Source organism: Spea bombifrons, chromosome 1, assembly GCF_027358695.1.
Source record: "Spea bombifrons isolate aSpeBom1 chromosome 1, aSpeBom1.2.pri, whole genome shotgun sequence".
In the NCBI taxonomy this organism is placed as follows: domain Eukaryota; kingdom Metazoa; phylum Chordata; class Amphibia; order Anura; family Pelobatidae; genus Spea; species Spea bombifrons.
Genome location: NC_071087.1, coordinates 42,890,284 through 42,915,994, shown reverse-complemented (window position 1 = coordinate 42,915,994; position 25,711 = coordinate 42,890,284). Strand labels below are relative to the sequence as shown.

At 36.6% G+C, this 25,711-nt stretch overlaps 1 protein-coding gene across 1 annotated transcript; it reads right to left on the bottom strand.

Annotated features, from left to right (window-relative positions):
• Positions 1–25,711, bottom strand: NDNF (neuron derived neurotrophic factor). Its single transcript, XM_053461419.1, has 4 exons — positions 25,392–25,711; positions 4,506–4,694; positions 3,661–3,785; positions 1–2,139 (listed from the first exon to the last, which is right to left on the bottom strand). The coding sequence occupies exons 2-4, from the start codon at positions 4,691–4,693 to the stop codon at positions 743–745; spliced, it is 1,710 nt and encodes a 569-aa protein (XP_053317394.1). The 5' UTR covers position 4,694; positions 25,392–25,711; the 3' UTR covers positions 1–742.

Below are 25,711 nucleotides of genomic sequence, written 5' to 3'. Positions count from 1 at the left end.
TTATTAGATACAAAAGTCACAGTTCTTCATTTATTTATTTAAACACTGAGTAAACAGAAGAAATATATAATCTCATATTTTTAATTTTATATGTACAGGAATATAGGTGTGACGACTTTATACATACAATACATATTTAAAAAATAATCCAACCTAGTCAGAATGTACAATAGTCAAGGAATGAACAAGGGTTAAGTCGTGTTAACCTTTTTTAATGCTATGAGGTATGACCTTGCATCCCTGTGACACTAAAAAGGTTATTTTTTTTTTTTAATTCAATCTGTATGGAATACGAAATGATTTGATACTTTACAGTGATAAAACATAAACATTTCAGACATTATAGGACTTTATAAAATAATTTACAGATAGTCTATCCTCTCTAGTATTTTTTTTATAATTAGGAAGACAGTTATATGACTGCCACAGTTGTTTGAATATCGTAAAATAATTTAAAAACAGTTCATGCAGAACAGGAAGCAATTGAAGTTGTTTCTATTAAGTTTTCCAAATCCTGCCGTTTAATCATTTCATCTGGTTTGCATCGGGTCTGGTGCACCGAGAACATAACAATGACAACCATCTGACACTTTTTTTTAGCGGTTTTAGCTTGTACGTGTATTACACAAGGTGATACCGCTCTACACAGTTCTACTGTACATGTCAAGCCACCGCTGCCAAGCTCCACAAGACGTTATTTTTAACTGTAGGAATGTGCTTCATGTGAACGTTCATAAGGATTCTAACAAAACTTTCTTGTTTTTACGACTTTACTTTGATATTTGACTGAGTGGCCTCCGTGACCCATGACATAAACATCCAACATGTAAGTCTTGCCTGGCAGCAGTCCTTTAATTGTCTCTGTGGTGACTGCCTTTTGGAGATTTTGGCTGTGGAAGTATTTACAGAGAACTTTATCTGACTTCTTTCTCGTGTCTGGACCCAAGCACTGATTTTGTTCTCTCTTCTTATGCTCTTCATTGTAGTCGTCATCCACTTCTTTTTTGTACACACAAAATTTGTTTCTTTCTTGTGTGCCCAACCATGCTATGGTCACGGAAGAGCATGTGCGTAGTTTGTCAAAGGCTTTGATTCTTGTATCTTCGGGAAGAGAAGGGAATGGCTGTTTATTAAATTTGGATGTTGCTAGAATCTTTAACATTGATGCTCCTTTTTTACTTCCTTTGAGTCTAATTAGATATTTTGCTTTTGGTTTTCCTCTTAACTGGAACTGACGTACACCCTCCACACTTTGTGACAAAAGTAGTTTTCCATCTCTTCTGACTTGAATTTGGATGGCATCCAAGCAAGAATGGACAGAAAATGTTACCTTTTGGTGAGATGAAACTGGGGCAAACCTTAAAAACTTGGCACCCTTTCTTTTAATGAACACATCAGTAACTTTACCATCCTTTAGCTCTAGTGTTTTTTGTTTTGCTTCTTCTTTGGTTCGAGCAAATGTTCCAACGTAAGCAGTGCTCATATTTGTGCCAGTATTAACCGCAAAAACATCAAAGTAGTATTGAGTATCAGGCTTCAGGTCAGAGATTGTGAAGATGTTTTTGTTTCCAATGCAAACCTTCTGAATATCCACGTTGGGTTTTGCAGTTATTTGCCTTAACGACTTTGCATTAGGATTTTTTGGCATAAAACTTCTATCCTTTCCAGCGTTGTTTGAAGAGAAACCAAAGTGGGCAAAGTCAAAAGGGCTGAAATCTAGACCAGGCTTTGGGGCCATCATGAACGCATCATCTGCATTAAGTTTAGCTTCAACAGCACAAATGCTTTTAAAATTGTGTTCCTTGTTGATGACAACACAATATTGGATTGGTTGTTTCAGAACAGATGATGTTGGTGTAGGCTTCCATGCTAATGTTACCGTTGTACGCCCGAGTGAAGTCACATCAACTCTCGGATCATAAGGTAGTTCAGGGTAAGGCTGATCCGATTCTGGTGTTGTTGTAGCATAAACTTTGAAATGAGTGTCTTTTTCTGTTGAAACCAACTCCAGTTGATACAAGCCAGCTGGTGAACTTGATGACACAAAATATTCCACATCATTGCCTTTATACGAGAATAATTCCGTGCCTTCTTCATTCATTAACTGTTGTTTTTGCTGCTCAAGTGATTCAGGTTCACCTACAAAATCAGACATTTGAAAAATATGTTAATGCACGTGTTATTACTGCAGAAATGCAAGTCTGCAACTTGAAAGCCAAGGTTTCATTATCATAACTTGAGCTCAACATCTGCTCATTCTCCTGAATCAGCAAAGCCATAAAGACATACCTTGCAAAACAACCTGAACACAGAAAGGTATATGTATAAATATATATTTGCGGGTACTGGTGTTCTTAACATATTTGTACCATGTACATGTTTTAGTTTTTTAAGTGGTTTTGACAGTAAATGTTAAAACCTTAAATAAAAAGTTGGAGCACGTGCATTCAGGTTTATATCAGTTTAACTATGGCTTAGGTCATGTTGATCTAGAAAAACTGGTTGCCTTTGGATCCAAAGAGGCTTTTCTTTACCTCTTTGAACCCCTTTATTTGATAAATGTGTCACTGTGTTTTGTTTTTGTTTTTTACTTTTTTATATCCGTATCAACAGATATGGGTTCTTGGAAAAGCTTAATGGACTTTTCCACTCTGAGTAGCAATGTAACTCTATAGCTTTAATAACTTGTCTTTGTTTGGTTTCAGATGGATATGTAATTGCTTCCCCGTCACAAATCAACTTCTCTTTCGAAGTCTTCTAGAATCGGGCTTCTCTACTTCCACCAAAGTGGAGGGAATAATAAACATGACTGCCCTCAGTTGGGTTTCTAAGAAAAATAGTTGGCGTGTTAATTGCAAACACAATCACATTTAAGAAATATGTTGAATGAATTGATTACAAAATCTCAACATCAAATGCTCTAGGTATATTTTCTTTGGTTTTATGACTGTAGAAATCCAGGAGAAAAATATATAAATTTGCTGCATTTATGTAGCAGAACTAAATCATTTTACCAACTATGCCAGACAGTCATTAAGCTGTGTTATCCTAGCACTGTTGACGTAAGGGATCAGAAACTAGTCTCTGAGCCCCAGGGGCAAATTATTGACATGCCAAGTATAATTTCTGATCCAGGTAGACTCAGTTACTGAGCTTATTAATTGTGAAGCTGCTGCAAACCAGAAAGTATTATTATGAAAGCAGTACGTGGTACCAAAGTACTATTAAGTGTTTGGGTTTGAACTTTACATTTGTTGTGTGTGTGTGTATGTAGAGGTTTATAGATACAGTCATGTGATATATTCGGGGGTCATAGTGGAGCAAACAGTTGAAATCTTGTGAGAGTTGCCACAGAAACCTAAATATCTTTGCTACTTACTCCAAATACAGCTGAAATGTCTTCATGCAACCGTAAAAATACATGCATTACAGCATTTGTAGCAATAATTACTGCTTTACAGAACTAACACCATGACAGACATAAAGAGCTGCATTATCAATAAGTGTCTTCGAAAGCCTCTTCTCCTTTGCTAGGCTAACAGACAGAATAAGCTCATCTTGATCCCTGGTGTAAGCTCAACTTTATCCTCGGTGTTTCAAATGGATTTGTAGGTGTATAGGTAATCAATGAGCTCTATTGTTCGATCTACAGTTCATTACCTGATCCTTCTCCACTAGCTTCTTCAGGAAGTTCCTGTAGAGTCAATTTCCACTCCAGTGGTGCATCACATGGTGTGACGATAACCGACAGGGGTGTATTATCTTCCTCCACTACAAAGAAGTATCTATGGACAAAAGGCAGAAGGTGTGAAACGTCTAGCCATTATACGGTTTGTCAACAAATAGGTTTGAGCATTGCTGGTTGGACTTTAATAACAGTTAACTAAAAAAATAGCAATACCTTATATACATTTAGTAAAATCATTATATTAACTTTGACGTTAATAAAGCAACCACAATCAATAGAGTATATGTAAGTGTTCTGTAAAACTCCAACAATGGCTTAACCTGCATCCTTAGTATATACTGGTAATTGGAGGCAACCGAGAACAACTGTTTATGTATGGTTCCCTCCTATGGAAAAGGGATAGTCATATCTCTCTTAGGGGTTAATTTGATAAAGTGAGTCGTGAGTGGTTTCACAATAAGCATTTTATCTTGACAACTTTACAATACATTAAGAAGTTCTTAGCCCAGAAATCTTCCCATGCAAGATTTAACAGCTGGGCCTACATAATGCATAGTTAATTTAAAGATTTATTTGTGTTTTACTCAGAGCCCACTCAACCAGTCTTGTAGGAAAAGCTGCCGTGGCTGGCTCTTTCCAATGCCTGGTGAAGCTGTTGAGATGACCTGTTTTAACTCAACACACCAATAATAAAAGCCGTTGTCTATTGTATCCAGACTCATATATATCAGGAGTGGCAGCATTTTATACTCCATGTATTGCTGGCTCTGCATAAATGATTCTGTGCAATGTGTATCCATGCATTTGTATATTTTACCTTTTAGGATTGTCTCTGAAGAGATAGCCGCTGATTTCAGCTCCGTCAGGAACAACCGACGAATCATGGAAAATGGCTTTGTCTCGTATCTGCATTTGAAATAATTCTTCATCCCTAGTTGGTAATTTCTGGGACCTCAAGCAGACTGGCATGAGAAGTAAAGAGATGTACCAATAAGACAGCAACATCCTGAAAAAAACAACAAGTTAGGAGGTTAAAATCACTGATCCAATTAAAATTACACTCACATGCTATTATTACATATAGAAACAGCAGCAAACAGCTTAACATTCTCAAATTCATTGTAACTTGGTGGACAGGTATGTTGTCCATGGCGGTCTCAGGGCTAGATTTCCGTTCCAGGGACACCTTATCCCCACACGTGGGAACTTTCCAAATGAGCTGACCCTGCCACTCTTGAAATATTAAATGACCCCGATTCTATGTAGCGATTCATTAACTACGTTAACCAAATAGCTTTAAGTCATGGAAACCTTGACTTGTCATTATTTAAAGATATACTTAATTGAGTAACTTGCATTCAAACAGGTATTTCCACTATAACATACTCATAGTGAAAGCACCAATTAGGAGTCATCAGATCAATGTAGAGAATGAATGAGTCATCTCCAGACTGTGACCCTCAGATTTTACCCCTTCACCCTGAGATCCTGAGATTGGAGCAAAAGCCCTGAGACTCCCAGGCATGCTTATGTCATTAAATAAAGTATACATTGGAAGGCAAGGGAGGATAAGCGCGTTTGGGTATTCTTAAAATGGGTGGGGTGTGGATGAGGGGGGGGTATTTCTACTGCTCCCGTAAACACATGGGGCAAAAATGGGGTTTGTGCTAACTACTTGGAAGTTTGGCAAAAAAAATTTATGATTACTTTAAGTTGAATAAAGCTCATGATTCCTTTAAAAAACAATTATTATTATTATTATTTAAAAATATATATATATTTATAAAGGGACAGCACAATTTGTAGGTATAGAATGTAGTACACTATACTGGGAGACCTTGTCACTTTTATAATGACATGAACACCTTTTCAATGGCCTAATTTTTCAGTAGCATACCGTTATGCACGTGACAAAAGTTGTACAAATAATTAAAAAACTTTGATTTGAGGGTGTGTAAGGGGTAATCACCTCCAATAAGCCAAAACCCAGTCACCAGGAAAGCATGTATAACAGCATTTATCTTCCCCCAGCATGATGAATACAGTGGTATAATTTTAGCTCTGTTGAACCGTAAAAACTAAAATACTTTAATATTTCCTTCAGTTTCTTTTTAAACTGCAAAGTATGATAACGTCACAAAACAGAGTGTACATTCAGGGAGTCCAGAAGATAATATAGTAATAAATCAATATACTAAGAGGATTTCAAAGGAGAGCCTGTTTTATATCAGAGATATCTGCTCATAGTCTTCTCATCAAAAAAACATAATGAAATAAGTATTAAATATTGATGAAGTTGGCCCTTGTCTGGGCAAGAACTAGAAGCAAAGTGAGTAGAACTGTAGTATTGCAATTCTGGATATTTGTAGCACAACGTTATTTGGTCCTTGCTATAACTTTTTAAAAAAAATAATGTGACGGCAATGCTTTACACAATGACGACGGGATAGTATAGTCACGAAGCCATTCAATACCACCAACAATGCTAATTTCACATAAACAAAACATGAGTTTTTGTTCTTAATTATAATGGCATTGGATAAATTGTTGTGGACAGGAGTCAGTGTTGAGCCCAATGCTTCAGCCCGGTTATCGTACAATCTTTAGTCTTCGAGTTCCTATGCATGCACATGGGGTGACGCAATCACCTGTATCTGGCTCCTCTGCTGTAATACATGATAACGATCAAATCTGCTAAATATGACCCCTTTATTGGCTAATTGGATAGAACCAGACTGCGATCTTCCAGACTGCTTGGGTCTCTTCTTCAGGCATATTATTGTGGTGAATTTTCCTTTAGACTGTAAACACGCAAGATTGCTTTCTTCCTGTTCTGTACCAGTATGTTTTAACGTGTGCTAATGTTGTTGTCTTAAATGTTAAAGATTTTCGCTGTCCCCTATTTTAATAGTGCTACCGAGTCTGCCGGCGCTATTGAATTAATGTAATGTATTATAAATGTAATCATTTATTTTATAATTTCAGCATACTTTAATCTATTTCTGTTGTACCTTATATGTAAGTTTTGGAAATGGCTAATGGTGAGTGCTTTCATTATGAACAAACACGCTTTATGTATATCTTATATATAAAAAAAAGTGGCTGTTTGTGATGTCTACTCAAATGCTATTAGAAAAGTTAAAACTGAAATATCTTTGATTATAGGATTATGCAGACCAAAGCCGTACTCCTTAAATTCTTTGGATGAATAATCCACTTAAAAGACTCAAGCTCACATTAAAAACGCAATATGGTAAAGATCCAGTTTATCCACCCTTTTCATCCTTTTTACAGCTATTTTAAGAGTTTTGTAATGTAGCTCTCTCTCCAAGAATTTATTGCATGACAGCTATCAGAAATGATTTTGGCTCCATTATGGTATTAACATCACTTTTCACTTGATAGATTTCTAAGAAGCATCAGGACTTCATCGTGCAAAGAAGTCTTTCATATATTCAAGCTATAAAAATGAAATATTTGAAGCAGAATCATAGACGTGTATAACAACGCACAAAGTAATGTCAAACTGTGATAGTCCTGTTGTTTCGAGAACCCTGTCAAAATCATATAATTATATGTTTGCAATATTGTATCATTCATTGCACAAGATGTGTGCATTGTAAATTGCTCCTGGCTTACACAGCATCATGGGAGTCATACCCATACACAATGAATGCCAGATTATTGTATTTCCAGCTCTGGATTCACTATTTCTGATATTTAGAATATTTACATGTATGATGTATGAGTGCCAGATCAACATACCATGGCAGTTTACACATTAGGACAGCCTAAGGTCAATGGTTGCAGGTGGTCCTACAACGGTGGTCTGCTTTGCTGTCATGGTCTAGCCATGGGCTGCTTGATGAGATCAGAAAATGTAGCTGACATCTGTTTGTTAAAGGAAAACTCTCATTTTTTTTTTTTTACTACTATAACTTAAAGGTAGAATTCATGTTCCATTTTAATGTATATTAGGCCTTTTTTATTGAATACAATGCATTTGACTGCATGCTAATATGAGCAGGGAAAATCGCCAAATGAGTCACATGACTACCTACAATGGCCGCCTCCAGGTCAATGGAAACTAGCCGAGTGATTTCCAACCTGTAGTTAGCTGGCCCTACTCCCACTAAGATAGAACGATAAGGTAGCTATGCCAAAATGGTTATTACAGACAAAATGTGTAAATATAAAGCACGACCCTCTCTTAAATAGGATATATGACCCAAAATGTCTCCCAAAAGCAAGATGTCAGCTGCACAAAAATACAGAAGTAACGGGAGGGGAAAACAATGACTGGTACACCATGCCAATGCATTTAGCCTCATTATATTGTTTAATAAATAAGGCATGGAACGCACTGCACTCACTGTTAATATAAGATAGAGGACTTTAGAGGATTCATTATGAACTTAAGCTGGAAAGATTTAGAATCAGGTCATTTCAACTGTGGGAATATTTTAACAGAGAAAAGAGATGAACCACAACGCTGTTAATCCAGTCACTCATACTGTTCCTTTTAAATAATCAAAGCGTTATCTCGTGTCCTGAATCAGAGCTGCGTGACCATATTAAAGTCTGTCTCTCCTGTCATCTTTAAACGCCACATGGTTTGTCCTATTGCATCTTATTATATTATATACATTCCATCGTCTCCGGGAACCTCAACAATCATTCTGTCCTATTTTCTTTATGGAAGCACTTTTTTTTAATGAAATCCTCTTTTGTACGGGAGGTCTAATTAACAGAATGATGAAAAAAATACTCAGCGCCTGTCTGGTCGTTATGCATTAGGATTCTGCTCTCAATTTTGTGATCCGGATTAAGGGATAGTAGAAAAAAAAAAAGGGAGAACAAAACGGAGATTATAAATGGACTTTATCTGCAATACACAACATGAATACTGATAGGTTTAACGTCTATTTATTTACAGCGGTTAAATTATTAAAAATATACAGCGATCTACGTATAAAAGGCAGGTACATGTTGATATAGACGACAACAACATACAGTTAAGATAACGGCACACATATACTCCACTATCACTGATTTATTGTATAAAAATGAATGGAATCATCTAGCTGATGGGACCATTCTATTTATTTCTATAGTGCTAAGACCACTTTTTAGAGGCGATCACACTGAGGGTTTAACATACAACATAGAAAATGTTATGCAACTCATCAGTCTGATAATAAGACTGGTAATGAGAGTAATGGCAGCTCCAACCTTAGGCCATCAGGTGCCTACACAAGAGTCTGGAAAAAAATGCAGCCTCCCTCCCTCAAGTGATCTCAGATATCACAAGTCCAGCAGTCCGCTCCTAGAAGACTCCTAGTTGAGGCCTACGGCAGAGCCGACATTAAATTAATTCCTTGTTCTCTCACTTCTCCTCACCAAACCTTACAAGGGCTGCCGGAACCAACAAACAACAATCAGCAACTTAACAAAATAGGCAGAAATAACAATACAGGAGAAGCAATCACAAGAACCGAAACGTATCTCTAAACCACAAAGCCTCACATACAGCCTTTATTATTTACTATCTTCTATACGGCATTTGCTGCCTCTCACACCTAATATGCAAGAATAATCTTTGACATGAGTATGTAAGTTATATCGGCTATTAAAGATATGTATGTTTAGATAAAACTGCATTTATATACATACTGTATCACATACTGTATGTTCCTATGTATATGTGTATGTGTGTGTGTGTGTGGCCACAATCAACCACTGGAAACGAGGTCTACACTACACCGTGGCATTCCATTCACTTGTTTGACATGCCTGTTTTCTATGATTAATACTCGCCATATAAAGCACTGCTTACACACCAATAAATGAATGTAGCTCGCTGAGGGGATACAGCACCACAAATCAAACCGTCAAAAGAAAATAAAAAATTAACATAAGGCTGAGTACCTACAAAGCGTTTTATTTGAATACTTGTCACTTCACAAGAAATGTAAAGGGAATTCATGTTTTATAAGCTTTTATTACTCCGAGCCAGAAATAACAAATCCCAAATTAGCAAATGACAGATTCTCCTAATAGAGGGTGGATTGACAACATATGGTGTTATACGTCGATCTAGCAATACTCAACTTGGGTGATGTACAGTAAGACTGGGAAAACTATGGTGCAAAGTCCTAAAATGCTGCAATCAACAGATATTCATTTCATAGAAACATACAACCATCTAGTCTGCACATTTTCCCAGCTTTCTCGTCTTAAATTCAGTATATATGCCCATCCCATGCAGGTTGAAATTCCCTCACCATATTTGCCCCTTGTGCTTGGGGACTGTTCCTCTTACCTACCACACTATGATTAATCATCTACGGACGTGAAACATGCATTTTCTGTTTTTCCCCCTCTTTGGTGGTGTCTTTAAATTAAACATTGCAAATTATGTACAGCTGCGGCATCCATATAACGCTATTGCCAGTGGGCTTTCTGGCTAGGGTGAGGAGGCTCATGTTTGTGCTCCGAATTTCTTTACATATACATGTGCTGGCAAGCCTTGTTGGAGTGCTGCCATCTACTCCAGTGCCATCGTGACTTTTATTGTTGTTACATTACATCTGACATTTAGATTTACATTATGGCCTCTTGCTCTTTCATTTTTCCTCCTTTGGAATAAGTTTATTTTTTCTTTGACAAACATGAAATAATAACATTTTCCCTGTTCTGTGATAAAAATTAGAGACGTCATCCAATTTTGTTTTACTTATCATTTGGTCAAAAATGAACAAAATACAGGGTACCTCGATGGCATAGTCAGGAATACACACACACAAGGTGGGCCAAGTGGTACAAATTGAGCAACAGCATAACAGTGTTGAATTTGCTGGGGCAGTCCTGGTAATCAGGCTTATGACGTAGCTGTCAACTGTTTAGGTAACTGTCCCACTTTGGCGACCAAACAGTGTTGAGTGGTTGTTCTGTGGTAGTTATGCCCCATTACATCATGCTAACACCCATATAACATGACCTGGCTGTGCCATTGTCCTTGTACTGAGAATGGAGCCACATCACATTTGCTCCAATTGAGTTACGTTGCTAGGTAAGGCAACTGCACCTTTGGCTGGCCGTGAAGTATTTGGGCTAGTAGTTTTTTTGTTGTCTTTGCACACAGATCTGTAAGCACTATTTATTCTTTGATCATTATTTTTGTGTTTGTATGCTACAGAGCTCTTTGCAAGACTTACAATAATAACTTGTCTTTAAGGAAACAGTGACGTATATATAGGTCATATAAAGGATCCCACTTCCATAATGTCTATAATTCAATGCGTGAGGAGCCTTTGAAGAAATCTCACTGATTGAACTTTACATTATAGAGAACCACCCAAGCTCTTCCTTTACCAGGAGCTCACTGAGGTTGGACCTTCATATTCTACAGTAACGGCATGGAGTTGAAACCACAACTCTCCTGCATACTCTCCCTGTGCTGAAAAAACCCACATGGCCTGACTTTGGTTCACTTTTCTGTGGCTTTTCTTTTCTGGTGAGTGCCAATGTTGTAAATTCTGCTTTCTTTAAATAACTCGAAAACATTAAAAAAAACCAAAATTAAATCATATTTGATTTCAGACTTATTTTTTCTTAGTTTGCCTCTTATTCATTCTTCCAAATGCAGTTTCCTACAGCAATCAAATGTAAAAGAGACAAGTTTCATACGCATTTGATTTTCCTTTAAGTGTTTTATATAAAATTCAATCATATTGTGGCATTAGTCATTTTTAAATGATATGAAGGCTTTATTATTAGGCAATACTATCCCTTTAATTCCTTAAAATGCTTCCCTGGTGTCAAGCAAAGTGGGGTGTAAAAGTAAGAATTTGAGTGCGAGATCTATTGTGGGTGTCAGCTTACATAATAAAAAACCCCAAAGCACTATAATTATTTTTATAGGTCCCCCCCCCAGTACTATATACACGACTGCAGAATCCTAACTTCCACATTCACACGTGTGCTAAGCAAAACTGGCAAATATCAGGATGCCAAATTGAGTGTTCCGAAAATAAATTACAATGAAAGTAAACTTAACAAAATTACCCTTTTCTGCCTTGATCTGGATAAAACGTTTTCCGCAAAGCTGAACTGTCATCAAGTTAAAGAGACGTGAATATAATTTACAACCCCAAATTGATCTGGTATTCTTGAAACAATACATCTGGAACAAATAAAACATGATGCTTAATTATAGGGAGCAGAATTTCATGATTGCAATTTACTGAGGATCATTTAAAGAATGCCACATTTGTTTAATAATGGCACAAGCGTGTGTGGGTGGTGCTTGACAAAGTAGTTTCCAAGAAGCGTTATGCTAATCCTCAAGCTTTAATTAAAACTTTTTTTTTTTCCTGGCAGTCAAAAGGTTAAACTTCCGGTGAAACTTACATTTTTCATTGCAAGTAATGGAAACACCCTTTTCACATGTAAGCTTCCACAAACTTAATTAATCAACAGATTTGTAGGACAGCTATAGTGTTTCGTCAGCTTAGGTTAATCCACGAGGAATCGCAAATAATTATTTTCATATTTTCCCAAAATACGGCAATAAAAAAAACCCAAAAAACAGATGTATGTGTATTTCCTAAGCTACTTTTCAGTTGTGTGGCTGCCATTAACCAAGCTGTTGTTAGACAGTGACGGCGCTAGGTATAAAAAGTGTTTCTGGTGCAAAGTCTGACATTTTTGCGAAATTTAAGGGATACCCCAGTGTCCTGTACAGTCCCACCAATGAAGAATGCATGATAAACTACTTTGTAAATACTTTAATATACACTCTACAAGTGTAGGTTAAAACTATTAAAAAAACAATAAAGTACTTACCTATCTTTAGGAGAAGCTGCAGTACACTGTACTCTCCATGGTCCTGTTTTCGCACCACTTTTGGGTGCTTGAAGCGAGCTGAGGCAGGAAAGCACTTCCTTTGAAATCAATCTTAGCGCTTTGTGTGCATGCATCCGGACTGGGGGGGGTCTAGTTTGACCCCCCGGAACTAGCAATATGGCTGGATGCAGCGAGTATGCTGCAGGTGGGCTTTGGCTCGCAGGAGATGTGTTCAGCCAAACACTTCTCCTACAAGGCTAGGAGCTGGAAGGTGGGCCACAGAGGCAAATGCATATAAAATGTCTATATAAAAAGTTGTAATTACTTTACACGCTCATTCCAGATTACCATCTATTCTATCCCAGAATGCTGTATACATGCAAAGCATTCTGTGATGTGGTGGAGAGGACTGCAGATGCACATAGATGCATGGCCCATCCAGCAGCTTCGTTTATAGTGTTTACCTCTATTCTGGCTCCTATGGTGGATGAGGTTTAATGTAAATAACATTTTATTTATACATTTCCAAGCCAACTGTCTAGGTGTAAATTTACCCCCTACGAAGTAAGACCTTGTTAATGCTTTTAGCATCATTAAATTCATTTTCTACTTTACTAAGTTCATTAAGTCTACAGAACTGTAAAAAGCTATTGGGAAAGCAATGGATGCTCATCAACAACAGAATTGTACGATTTATCAAGATGATCTTTCAGTGAATGTGGAAGCATCCTACTGGTAGTCATTCAAAATAACCAAAACATATCGCCTTGCGTCTAATTTAATCAGTATAACCACACATGAACACGATTTGCACCTTTAAGGTACCTTCTACATTAAGAATGGTAATAATTAGCCCCCAGCTGGCAGGTCACAACAACATATGGATATTTGCATTTGAGATTGTAAGCTCGTTTGCGCAGGGCCCTCCTTACCTTTTGTTCTTGCAAGTCAAAATTGTTATGTGATGCACTACTTTTTATTTCCTGTTTATCCATTATACAGCGCCGTGGAATACGATGGTGCTATATAAATCAGTAAATAAGAATAAGCCGGGTGATTTCGATTATTTGAGAACGCACCCAAAGACTTCACCTCTTGGTGAACGTTGCTGTTATTAATATGTTTGGGATGTTCTTACTTGACCCTGGACCTGCTGTGAATAAATGATAATGTTGCCCAATAAGGGCCACTGACTGCCTTGTGGGTTTTTCTTTTTTTCTGTGTTTTTTATGTATTTCCTTTCTGTAACTATGTTACGGAAATGATGCATAGCACACAACAAACAAATTGCGTGCTAACTGTATGCGCTGACCCCCAGCTCAATGTTTCCAGCCCCCTATGTCCTGCTTGCAGAGACCATGTGGCATGCAATGCGCATTCTTGAGTAGACACAGCAGTTGAGGGGGCCATGTTTCTTTTTTTTTCCGAAGGGGCTGATCTTATTCTATTTAAACAACTGACACCTCTCTCTCAAGACGCACAATTCTCTTCATGGGTGGGCTGTAGTCTTTTAAGTTTCATATGCAGGTGGGCTGAATTCTATTGCAAACAAAGTTTGTATGTAATATATTAAAGACTGTGGAGTCCATAGAGAACCCCCTTGCGGGCTCCAGTTAGCAGAAAGTCAGGAGAGAAGATAACAGTGGGGAATACATTGCAATCTACACAGCAAAGAGCATTTCCAGATTTACCGAGAACACACTGTGTGTATCCTAACCCAGCAAACGTGTCTGGTTTCCATTTTGTAAAGTGGTTTAGTTAATATATAAACGCTACAAACTGAATAAAAAATATGCCTAGTTAGTAAAAAATGTAACTAGGGAGAAAAAAAAAGCATGTTCAGTAAGTGTGCAATATTGGTACGTAATGTCTGAAAGTCACTACCACTAAAATCAAGAAATTGAAATTATAGAGTTTTTTGGCCACAATCCCAGCCACGTACAAATCCCTCAAGTTAAATCAGTGCCTAAAGTCTTAAAGCAGTTTCCACGTGGATATTTTTTGCAGGTTGTAATTCTCAGATATATGAGAGTTCTTTATAGTTATTGTTCGTGCTTCTTTTGGAGTACAATTCTTTTCTCTTTTTTTTTCTGTTTTTTTTTCTCTTTTTTTGAAGGGTTAGTGGTTTAAGAGGTTTTGTTCATGACCTCTTTTTTTTTTGCTGATAGTATTCACTTTCATCTAAAATCAAAGATGCCAAATCAAGTGAGAAAATCTTCAATGCAATGCCTTAAAAGATAAGAACCAGGCCATTGACATGATTCACGCAGGTTTTCTTAAAAGTCACCCTGCAACTCAATGGAGCCTTCAAAATATACTGCCTTTTTTAGGCTACAGTCAGAAGGACATTTCACATTTACTATATCTAACTGATCAGGTTATAGATACCAAATTAAGGATTATCACTACTACTACCTTTAGTGGCCCATCATCAAGATTCTATGTAATGATTTGTTAACCAAATTGCTTGTATGCCGGTTTTCATGGTAACCTTGACTTATGCTTTAATATGCTTAATTGAGTCACCTGCATTTAAGCAGGAATATCAACTGAGGCAAACTGAAAGCAAAAACACTAATTAGGAGTCTTAGATATCCTCAGATCAATTTAGAGTATGAATGACTCATCTCCAGAATGTGTGGCTCTGAGATTTTGGCCCTTCACCCTGAGTTCCCAGGTATGACTTTAACCATTGCTGCAGAAGTTGGGAAAAGGAACAGATATTGGAGATTAGTTGTTTTTTTTTTGCGCTATTAAATAATGTACAGATTTGGATTGAGACCAGTCCCCTTTTATGTAATATGTAGCCTATTTGAGAGTATTGTCATCTTTCCAGATTGCTAATACAGTACTGATAAGTAGGCCTGGACTGGCCATCTGGTACACCGGCAAATGCCCGGTGGGCCGGTGGCCTCTACAGCTAAATACTTACGGATACTTCCACTCCAGCTGCAGAACGGGTCCTACAGTGCACAGCTAGCAAGATCATAAAACCATAATGTTCAACCGCGCATATCCAGGCAGCTGCTAGCCTTAAATTGCCAGGGCCACTTAGTCCCCAGTCTGTGGTATCTCAAATAGGCGTATAGACATATACAGTATGTATAATAAACCTTATTCACGTTTGGCAATATAGCTACATAGTAAAAAAAAGATCGTTGTTTGCCTTTCCTAACCTTTTTGTACCTGGTCAAGGTTTTAATAATGGGAGTTAAAGCCGTTATGAGGCTTCTTGGAAACAAGAAACGCCATATTCCCGTCTGGGTGTGCAGATGATAACGACGAGAAAAGTAAAATAGGCCCCGTCTAACAAATCAGGGCATGTTAACCACTTGTAATAATACATTGCTCTGTGAGAGTGCTAATGTTTACAGCACCCCCTCGCATTTAATTAATGCCCACATGTGCAAACCAAAGGAGTGTCAGAACTTCAATGTGTCCTTTTGCCGTCGACGTGTTATGCAGCTGTTTCTCTCTAATATGTTTCTTGCTGAGCTAACAGGATGTGCATATGTGCAGTTCAATTCCTGTTGGCTGTATAAACATTATGAACTGTATAGTGTTTATCACTGAGATACCAATTTATCTTTGGAAATTAACAATGAGAAACACTTTATATCTCATGCCTATGTCATTAGTTCTGGCCTTGTTACAAAAGGGGGACCAGATGTCTCATTTTCCAAGGATAGTCCCCTAGTTGGATAACACTCTCTCCTAACTATCTTACTTTATTTATAAAACGGCTATTATCAGATTAATGAGATAAACACAAAGAAATCTTCACATTTTTATTTCTGTAAAGATTATAAAATGCGAAAAACCACATACTGTAACATCTTAAAAGCATTGTTTTCCCTTCCATAGGGCTCAGGCAAGCATGGAGACCTGGTAACCCTGATCTATCGTTTGCCCCTGCATTGGACCTTACTGCCCGCTATGTCGGAGCACTAGCTGGATTTGAGGCTCAGGTGGCCCCTTTCTGGACTTTGAGGTCTAATGGCCTGCTTTCAATGATTGGAACATGGTGGCCCCATTGGCAGGGCATTGGGAGGAGAAGGAGGTGGGTTGCGGTTGGTTTTTGAAAGAGCCCTGTCTAGGTTTACTTTATACTGGGCCTCAAATTTTCTGATGGCTGCCCACCCTGTAACATGTTCCCATAACATACTCACTAACCAGCACCCCAACTTCATTTATTGCTTCACAATATAGAAAATGTAGAACAACTACATGCCAGGACAGCCTTCTGTTCCAACAGCTGACATTTTGTTAGAACTTCTCAACATCACCACAGCAGGATGGATATCCCCCTGCTTGAGAGCGTGTGATATTTACAAGATAACCTACTTTTACACTCATATGAGCCAGACAATGTGTTTCTTAATCCAAACCAAGTATGTTGCTCCTGTATTCAAGCACTTGGTACTTAAAAAGCTTTTTATCAGTTAGCTTTGTGTTGGCTCTTTAGAGTCCACGTTCTGAAACTCAAAACCTCACCCTCATCTAACACTCTGCAAGTCAAACCAGACCTTTGATATATGTCCATTTAAGCTCCAGTCTGGAGCTGAGCTGCACTCCATTAAAGGCATAATGGCACAGTATTGAAGTTACAATAATGCAGAAGCACCCAACCATGAAGCTGTTTACTTTTCCGTACTGCTTTTATAACTAAACATGCAGAGAATAGATGTAAAACGTTCATTCGGGAGAAAAAGTAACTTCAGAATAGAACAATGTCATACAGTTCTACTGGACACATTTTTCAGAACTGTGACAATGTGTAGGCATTTCAAAGCTGTTCTGATCACTCTTTATAGTGTACATCAAAGTACTGAATTCGAATACATTCCCTCTGCAGTAAATTTACCATTACTAATATCATCAGGAAATATATTACTACTACAAATATCTTTTAAAATGGCATATTTTAATTATGATTTATTAATCATAACTCTCAAGCTGGCAATGGGACCAACAGACCACAAGGCCATTAGGACCCCAAAAGTCCATCTAGACACAGGTAATAAGGCCCAAGGGCCAACAAGGGGACCTATGACAGACCAAAGAGGTAAAGCCCCCTGCCCCCTGCTTGCCCAGGTATCTGTATTTATAATAAGCATCTCTAGTATAATAATATTCTCAGGTTTCCAGGCCTTTGCTAAGAAGATGTAGACAATCTTCCTTACAGAGGAGAAAATGAAGACAAAATTCTGTGCTAGTAGATAGTGATCTGACATAAGTAAGGCTTTCCTATCCATTGTGTGAAAACATTTAATGCTGGTTTCATAAGCAGCCTGTTTTCAAGTGACCTGAACCAACATAAGCCTGAATTCTAATTTTCCTTTTTGTTGACTAATCCTCTTACATAGTCCATTTTTGTAACCAACGCCTATATATCCCTGCCCAGAATGATGTTCTAAACTGCGCATGACAATGTAGGTAATGTTGGCATTCCTCGCATGCATTAAGCACAAGAAGACAAGGCTTGCATGCAAGAACTCCTGAATCAAGTATGTGATCCGTAACCAGAAGCTACCGTACTGGTTGCTTCACTTGAGCGCTGGCTGTGAGTGAGAAGACAAAAAAAAAAATCAAGAGTAAGGAAAATATGTGCAAAGAAAACTAGAATATTTTTTTAGCAACAACTCACACACCTGCTGTTCTTTTGCTTTCAAAATGTTTTATTTTTCCACCGTGCAATTCCCAAGAATGTGAGCTAACTATTTAGAGTAAAGGTATTTCTTTGCTGCTGATCTGAGCATTATCCTCTAATAACAACAAGGCGTCTTGCGTCAAAGCTTTCTCCATAGTATGCATCTGTGTATATATATATATATATATATATATATATATATATATATATATATATATATATAAATACAGCAAAGGAACTGATTTCCCATCTTTAAAGTTCAATTTGCGACAGTAGGTTTCCTGCATGTTCCAATTTTATGGTTATCTTGTTTTGGGTGTTCCCATCACGATGAATTGCTCCATCCAGATGTACAACACAATACTTACATCTCCTAATCCGTATAATTATAGATGCTTATCTAGAACTTAAAGGGTGCTGCTACATAAAGAGGCTTTCAACTTTAAAGCTGTTATTGAACAAGGACATTGTTCACGCTGCATGAAACGCACATGTGTGTGCTTAGAAAAAAAAAAATATTCCTTGTAGACGTTCGCCGATTCTCACTCACGGCTCAGAAAATTAAGTCATATTTTGAAACCTCCGAAAACAACATGCCAGCGCTTGAATCGTCTGTTTCGCGTAGAATTGTTTGCAAACTAAATTCCCAGAATTGCTCGTTGCCCTTGGCAGGATGGGTTTATATTGTATTAAGATCAATAGACATTTTGTTAATAGTTATGAAATTGTTGAAATTATATATACTATAATCTATAGGGATCATATCTGAAAGAATATAATCGTGGTTATTCGGAAAGTAATATTATCTATATTAAACAAATGTACGGTTGGCTGACATGACATATGACTGGGCATTTAATAAACATCACTTACTGTATGTACAAGTATATTATTCTAAACCATATCTGAATGAATTCTCACAATGTAAAACTACGATGACCAAGAAAAATATACAAGGTCTGATGCCTTATTATATATTTGATAAACTTGCCTTGCTAAATAACATGCATTTATTATTTATTTTATTATTTATTATAAATTGATATTATGTTTTGAAAATTCTATGCAGTTTTCCATGGGCATGAGTATATAAATAACATAACATAAAATAAATATGCAAGTGTATTTTTGAACACACTTATAGGACAATATATAGGTTTTCAAACCACACAAGTAGGGCTGTGATTGGACTGCCTGCATACATACGTTCTCATTTTACTATTTCACGTTCATAAAAATCACTTTAATTCATACTATTACTCCGGCACGGAGATTTTTTTTTGGCCTAATCATTGTTTTCTGATTGTACTTGTCATATTAGGATGTATAATCACCGGTGGAAACAATATTTCCATTTCATAATAACTATAATGATTTTACACTCGATTAAAGCCTTGAAAGTTCCTGAACAAGAATCGCTCATAATTACACAATTATTCAGGCCACTTTTGGATGGCAAGCAAAGACAGGCAACTCATTTAATCTTGTGGAAACTACAGCTTCCATAATAATCAGATCCCCAAAGGAGGTGGAAAACGATTCCTTTTTTTCCCGATATTTTAAGGATCTTGTCTATAGCGGCTGAATAACCCTCTCACTGCCTGAGCATGATAGGAATTATTACACACCGCTACATTTTATATTACAGTTTCCCTGTTCTTAATGAGGAGCAGAGAAAATTGCTAGTTTTCTTCTTATAAAAGTAAAAAATTAACTTCTTAACTGCCACAGTCAATATCATTAATCAAACAATATTTCATACCCAGCCGTTACTACTTCTGGATTGTGGTCGATGTCACTTTACTCCAAGGAATGTTCTTCAAGCATAATCCGATACTAATATTACCACTAATAACGTTGTCAACTGTAACTGATTGCTAATAACAACAGATATAATTAAACGCTACTGTCCATATCTACTTTAAAGGGCACGTCATCATTATTCATTCTTCAAGTGTTCGTAGGACAAACATGCCTTCGGGGAAGCTTAAAGGAAGCACTTTTGCATGCCTTTAATTTTGAAAATGTTTCTGAATGTTTTGAAAAGGAACTTATCTGAGACGGTTAAAGCAGCCACTGCCAACTATTTTGAGCTTTGTGTGACATCATAAAGTACGTCTGTCTAATGGACACTATTTCAAAAATGCAGTGATCAAACAATGAAACGACAATAAGTAACCTTTTAATACTCACGTGTTTTTTTTTTTTTCTTGGAAAAGCATGACTCTGATTTAATGTACAGTGTCAAAAGGTGTCTGTTCCGTGATTAATAGAAACTTCCACCCCAGAAGGTTCAAATAAAGAAGAATATTGGTGAAGCTTATAATATACTGCTGCATATGTTCCTCTCATATTTAGGGTATTGAACATTGACAAAAACAGTTTATATTTAATGAGAATATACATATTTCAGGTGTAGTATACAACTCTACTAGAATTGCCATTAGTTTCGTGTGTGAGTGGACTGGTAAAATCTAGTTAAGTCTGCAGGTCCAGCCAATGGACCCAATTCTGTAAACACAAGAAGGCCTCTCATTAATTCACGCTCTTCAACCCTGTCCAACGTTGGACAATCCTGGCCGCTCCTGTCCAACTTAATTAGCATTCCATAAATGGAGCACAGAAATGATCCAGGTTAATGTTAGGTTAGATACTGCCAGTAAATGCACCCACATGATGTTCTAGATGTACCTTGACTAGTCAAAATGGTGGCCAAATGTAACTTGGGTTGAGTCAAACACAATGGTTTCTCATTTGTACTCAGACATATGTGAATGGAAGTAAGATATGTAATACAATGCTCTCATACATAGAACACTATAACTAACATAAAGAAGTATGTACTACTCACATACACCTATATTCAATATAATTGAACAATACATACAGCTCTCATATATAGGATAATATAACTCATATACATACAAATCAAGACACATGGCTCTGTTATAGAGGATATCACTCATCACAGCTTTAAGAAGAGCTCTCATATTAAAGCCAATATCATAGTTCTTAAGTACAGCCTTCATATACAGGGTAAGAAATTGAATACAGCAATGCTTACAGCCCTCATATACAGGACAATATTGCATATATATATATATATATATATATATATATATATATATATATATATATATATATATATACAGAAATATATACAGTTCTCATATAAAGAACAAAGAGAGAAACTCCTGCTGGTGCTAAGTGTGCAGTACACCAGTGTCAGGATAAAGAAACACCTGCATGGAAAGGTGAGATCAGAGAATAGCTCAGCTCCCTGAGGGTAATAACATGCAGAACAGCAGATATCCATGCCTCTGATGCCCCGAATCCATGATGTCATACCTCTGATCCCTAGATCTTTGCAGCTGAAGACAAGGACATGCCAGAAAACAGACCTGTTCTGGAAAGTCTGTAGAATTAAAAATATGCCTGGGACCTATGGAGAAGACAATCTAAAGGCAGAATAGCATAGCTCACGCATGGCACTACTCGCAATATTCCTTTTACACCACATTTAGTACGGATCTGACATGCAGATCAATCAAACTCAGACAGAACAATATGTGGAACTTATTAAGAGCATGTATTGTAAAATCTCAATTAAGTAGAACATGACCTCTATATAAAGTATTCCTGTAAATGTTGTTCTCAATTAAGCACGTGTAATATATGTGTGCATGTTATCAATAAAATCATCCAATTTACTGCTTTTCACGTTATGCATATTTGGCTAAGGAGAGAAAGTCATTAACAAATATGCATTTCTAGATATCGAAAACACAGATCTGTTTATCCGAAGTATATTCTTGAAACAGTTATTACAAAACTTAGTTTTTAACCTCTCCGTTGTGGTGTCTAGCTCCGCTTTTTTCTCTAATATAAACGGTAAGCCCCCTTTGAGGCAAAGGGGTTAAAGAGTAATTAGACTTTTTTTTTTAGGCAAGCAATTCTAGAACAGCAAAAACCGCATTGTTTTGGCTAGCCTTCTGGACTACTTATAAAGAGTATAATCTACATGCTGTGGTTTCTTCAAAATGCTGGGCTCCTTCATTTACTCTTCCTGTTTGGGCTAAGATTCTTTTTAACTATTTCATTTGCACTTGACCTTTAATTGTGTTAACCCATTCACTTCTCTTTTGATACATTCCTTACCCTATGGTTTCCTCCACTGAACTTAGAGGTTATGAGCGCCTATTAAGATACAGGACTTCCAAATGCGTCCCTAGGGTGACCCACTGTGGTGGAGGTAAAATAAAGCACTCATAGTATGGTACTGAGAAGGGGTTAACATCTGTGTACTTAGCTGCAAGTTATCTCTATCTTTATTATTATTAATAATAGCAATGCTTATTTTGAGAGAGTGGGAAATGAGAAAAGAGTAGCTGGTAAGGCTTTTCGATCTAGAATTTGGCTCTTACATAGCTTACATAAACAAGCGGGTAGGGAAAAAGTCATCTTTGCCATGGAAAACTCATAAACGAATAGTATTTTAAGCTTAGATAATGTCTCTCATCCAAAAGTTTTATAATTATTTCCTAATAGTGATGTAAACATTTTGCAGGTTTTACACATTTTTCATTAGGTTATTTTAGCAAGTGGGGGGTAACACAAACCAAAAAAGCCAACAGTTTGTTATTGAACTACTGCATCCCATGCATTAGTCTGTACCTAACACGTTGTATACATTTGTTTGCTTCATTATTAACTTATGATTAATAATAATTAATATGGGTAATGACGTCAGCTTACAATTCACTACAATATTTTGCATTACCATGGATATTAAAATATATGTTGCAATCACTTAGGGTTTAGCTAAACAACATATATATATATATATATATATATATATATATATATATATATATATTAAAAAATATATATAAATATAAATATATATATATATATTTTTTATAATTTTTTTTTTTTTTTACTGAAAGTAAACAATGAACTGTGGAATAGTCAGTTATTACTAAAGGCGTCTCTGCTCTAAAAAAGTTTGTAAATCACCAAAGCCCCATCAAGCAAAGCCAAATGAAATCTGAGAATATTTTGGGGCTTATTAAAGAGCTTATTTCAGATCTAATGAATCTCCTTAATTTACTGAATCAACTGAGGTTTCAAATATCAAATTGCAGATTATGTAGTAAGGTGAATACAAATGTGCTAGCTCAAAACATTATGAAAATTAACTCTTAGGGTACCAAAAAAAAGATACATTTTGGCAACCCTTCCAGCACTGAAAGAGTTAAATATTTAAATATGTGTCCCAACCTTATACCAACCTTTTTTTCCCCAATATCCTTTTTAGAAACACTCAAACTGGTATGAGACACTGGATGGCCAGAACAATCAAACTTTTGTAATTTGGGGTTAAATCCTAATTACTAGCAGATGTTAAATATGAGCAAAATCTAAATGAAAACAAAACAAAAAAAAAACGCTGAAAAATGTAAAGTGCAGAAGAAAATGAATATTTTTTGGAGTGCTGTGGCTAGCATATTTCAAAAAATATATGGAAAATTAAGAAGTTTTTCAAATAAATTCCACACATTATAGAGAACAGCATAGTTACCAATCCCTGGGACTGAACATGCCAAACAACTGCAACACATTCCAAGCGCAATCAGATAAAGAGTGACTTCCCAAAATATCATTAAACAAAACAATTATTTAATGCTTTATACGGCGCCATCATATGTATAAAGTTATTACACGGGAGCACTATTTTCTCAGCTGGATAAAAGCTGCACTTTAATATGGTATATATATGTAAACTGAATTCTAATTAAAACCTATATATTTTGTCTAACGTCCAGTATTGTGTGACTCTAAGATGTGATGTAATCATCCCATATATATATATATATACTAATTAGTGTGCGAAAGACAGGGTCACCAGGCCTGAATAAAATAATAAAAGTTCTAAAAAGTGCAGTTGATCAATATTGTATATATGTGTGATAATTTGACAATAGTGACATTTCATACCACAATATCCGCAAGAAAAATTTCTACTATCCTCATAAATAAAGGATAAATAAATAAAATGTAATAATTTCCACAATTTCAGAGTTGCAAGTAAAGAAGGGAAAAAGTACAATTATGAATATTCTCCCAAGTCACACATCTCCTGTACAGAGATGGGCAAGTTTTGTGCACTGAAACTCAAACTATTTTAAAGCAACAAGCTTAATTCACAGCAATAAATATGTGTGTGTTAAAATTAATAGTATTGCCAAGTGCATGTGATTCCCTGTTTACATTGAAAAGTACATTTAAGGTGATCATGTTAGCCTTAAGGTACACATAAGACCTGTAAATCCTAACAGCCGGTATCCCAAAGTCCAGGGCATGTTAGCATCCCATTTAACAATCATATATATATATATATATATATATATATATATATATATATATATATATATATATATATATAGGGCACATGACCCTTTCCCTCTTTTGCCTAAAAAAAGTCATTTCTGCATTCATTTAGCCTGAGGTTTACAACCTGTCAATTCATCAGGTCATAAGTTATATGTAAGGGATACACTATAAAAACAAAATATCCATATGTTCCAAAGTTAGTGACATGTGTGTGCTTGGAGATTATTTGTCTAGTAATCCATCCCTTTTGATCATGCCCAACCTTTTGCATCCTGCTGATTCATCCCCAACAAACAAATCTACTTAGCAAAGACAGGCTTAGGATCAGTGTATAAGCTGAATAAAACAAACAAGACACATAATACATTTAACTGTATCCCTGCTGCAAAGCCCACACAAAGTAGGGTAGGGGGCTCCTCTTTCAATGATACCAGGCAAGAGAGCAGATTCCCCAAACTGTGCCAGTGATCATGCCCCGGCAGGGGTAACAAGGCTGGCTCTCCTCTGCTAGGCACCTTAGGAACTCTGATGCAAATTAACTGTTTGAATACCAGCCCCAAATTAAGTCAATCTCATCAACATTCTAAATTAGAATTGTTCTATACGCGTTCTTCCCCAGGTGTTTTTGAGCATCTAAAGTTGTGCGATGTTTGTGCAAAAATACTATTGTGCAACTGAATCCACAGTGCTTATTTCACAACATGATATACAATGCCAGGTGTTACATTATGGATAATAATAATAATAATAATCATCATCATCATAATAATAAAATATAACGGGGGACTATATATATATTTATATGATGCTTACCTTACTTCTGCACTTTGATCGATGTCTGTAGGTAGGACCCTGAGTATTTCTCCAGGTTACTGCGAGAAAATGTAGATGATGGGAGAACTCACAGTTTGTGTTACTTTACTCAGTCCTTCCGAACTTTGCGTTAAATGGCAAAAGTTGTTGAGCTGCAGAGATGAGAATTATGGAAGTGTCGGGGGCTCTGTGTTGTCCAGTATCCGCATATGATCTACTGTAGAGCGGTGACTGATGCTGTGCTCAGCACTCTTCCAGGGTCTCTATATACTGTGATGAGGTATCTCTGCCTCCCTCACTCTGATACTATTCTGCATTGG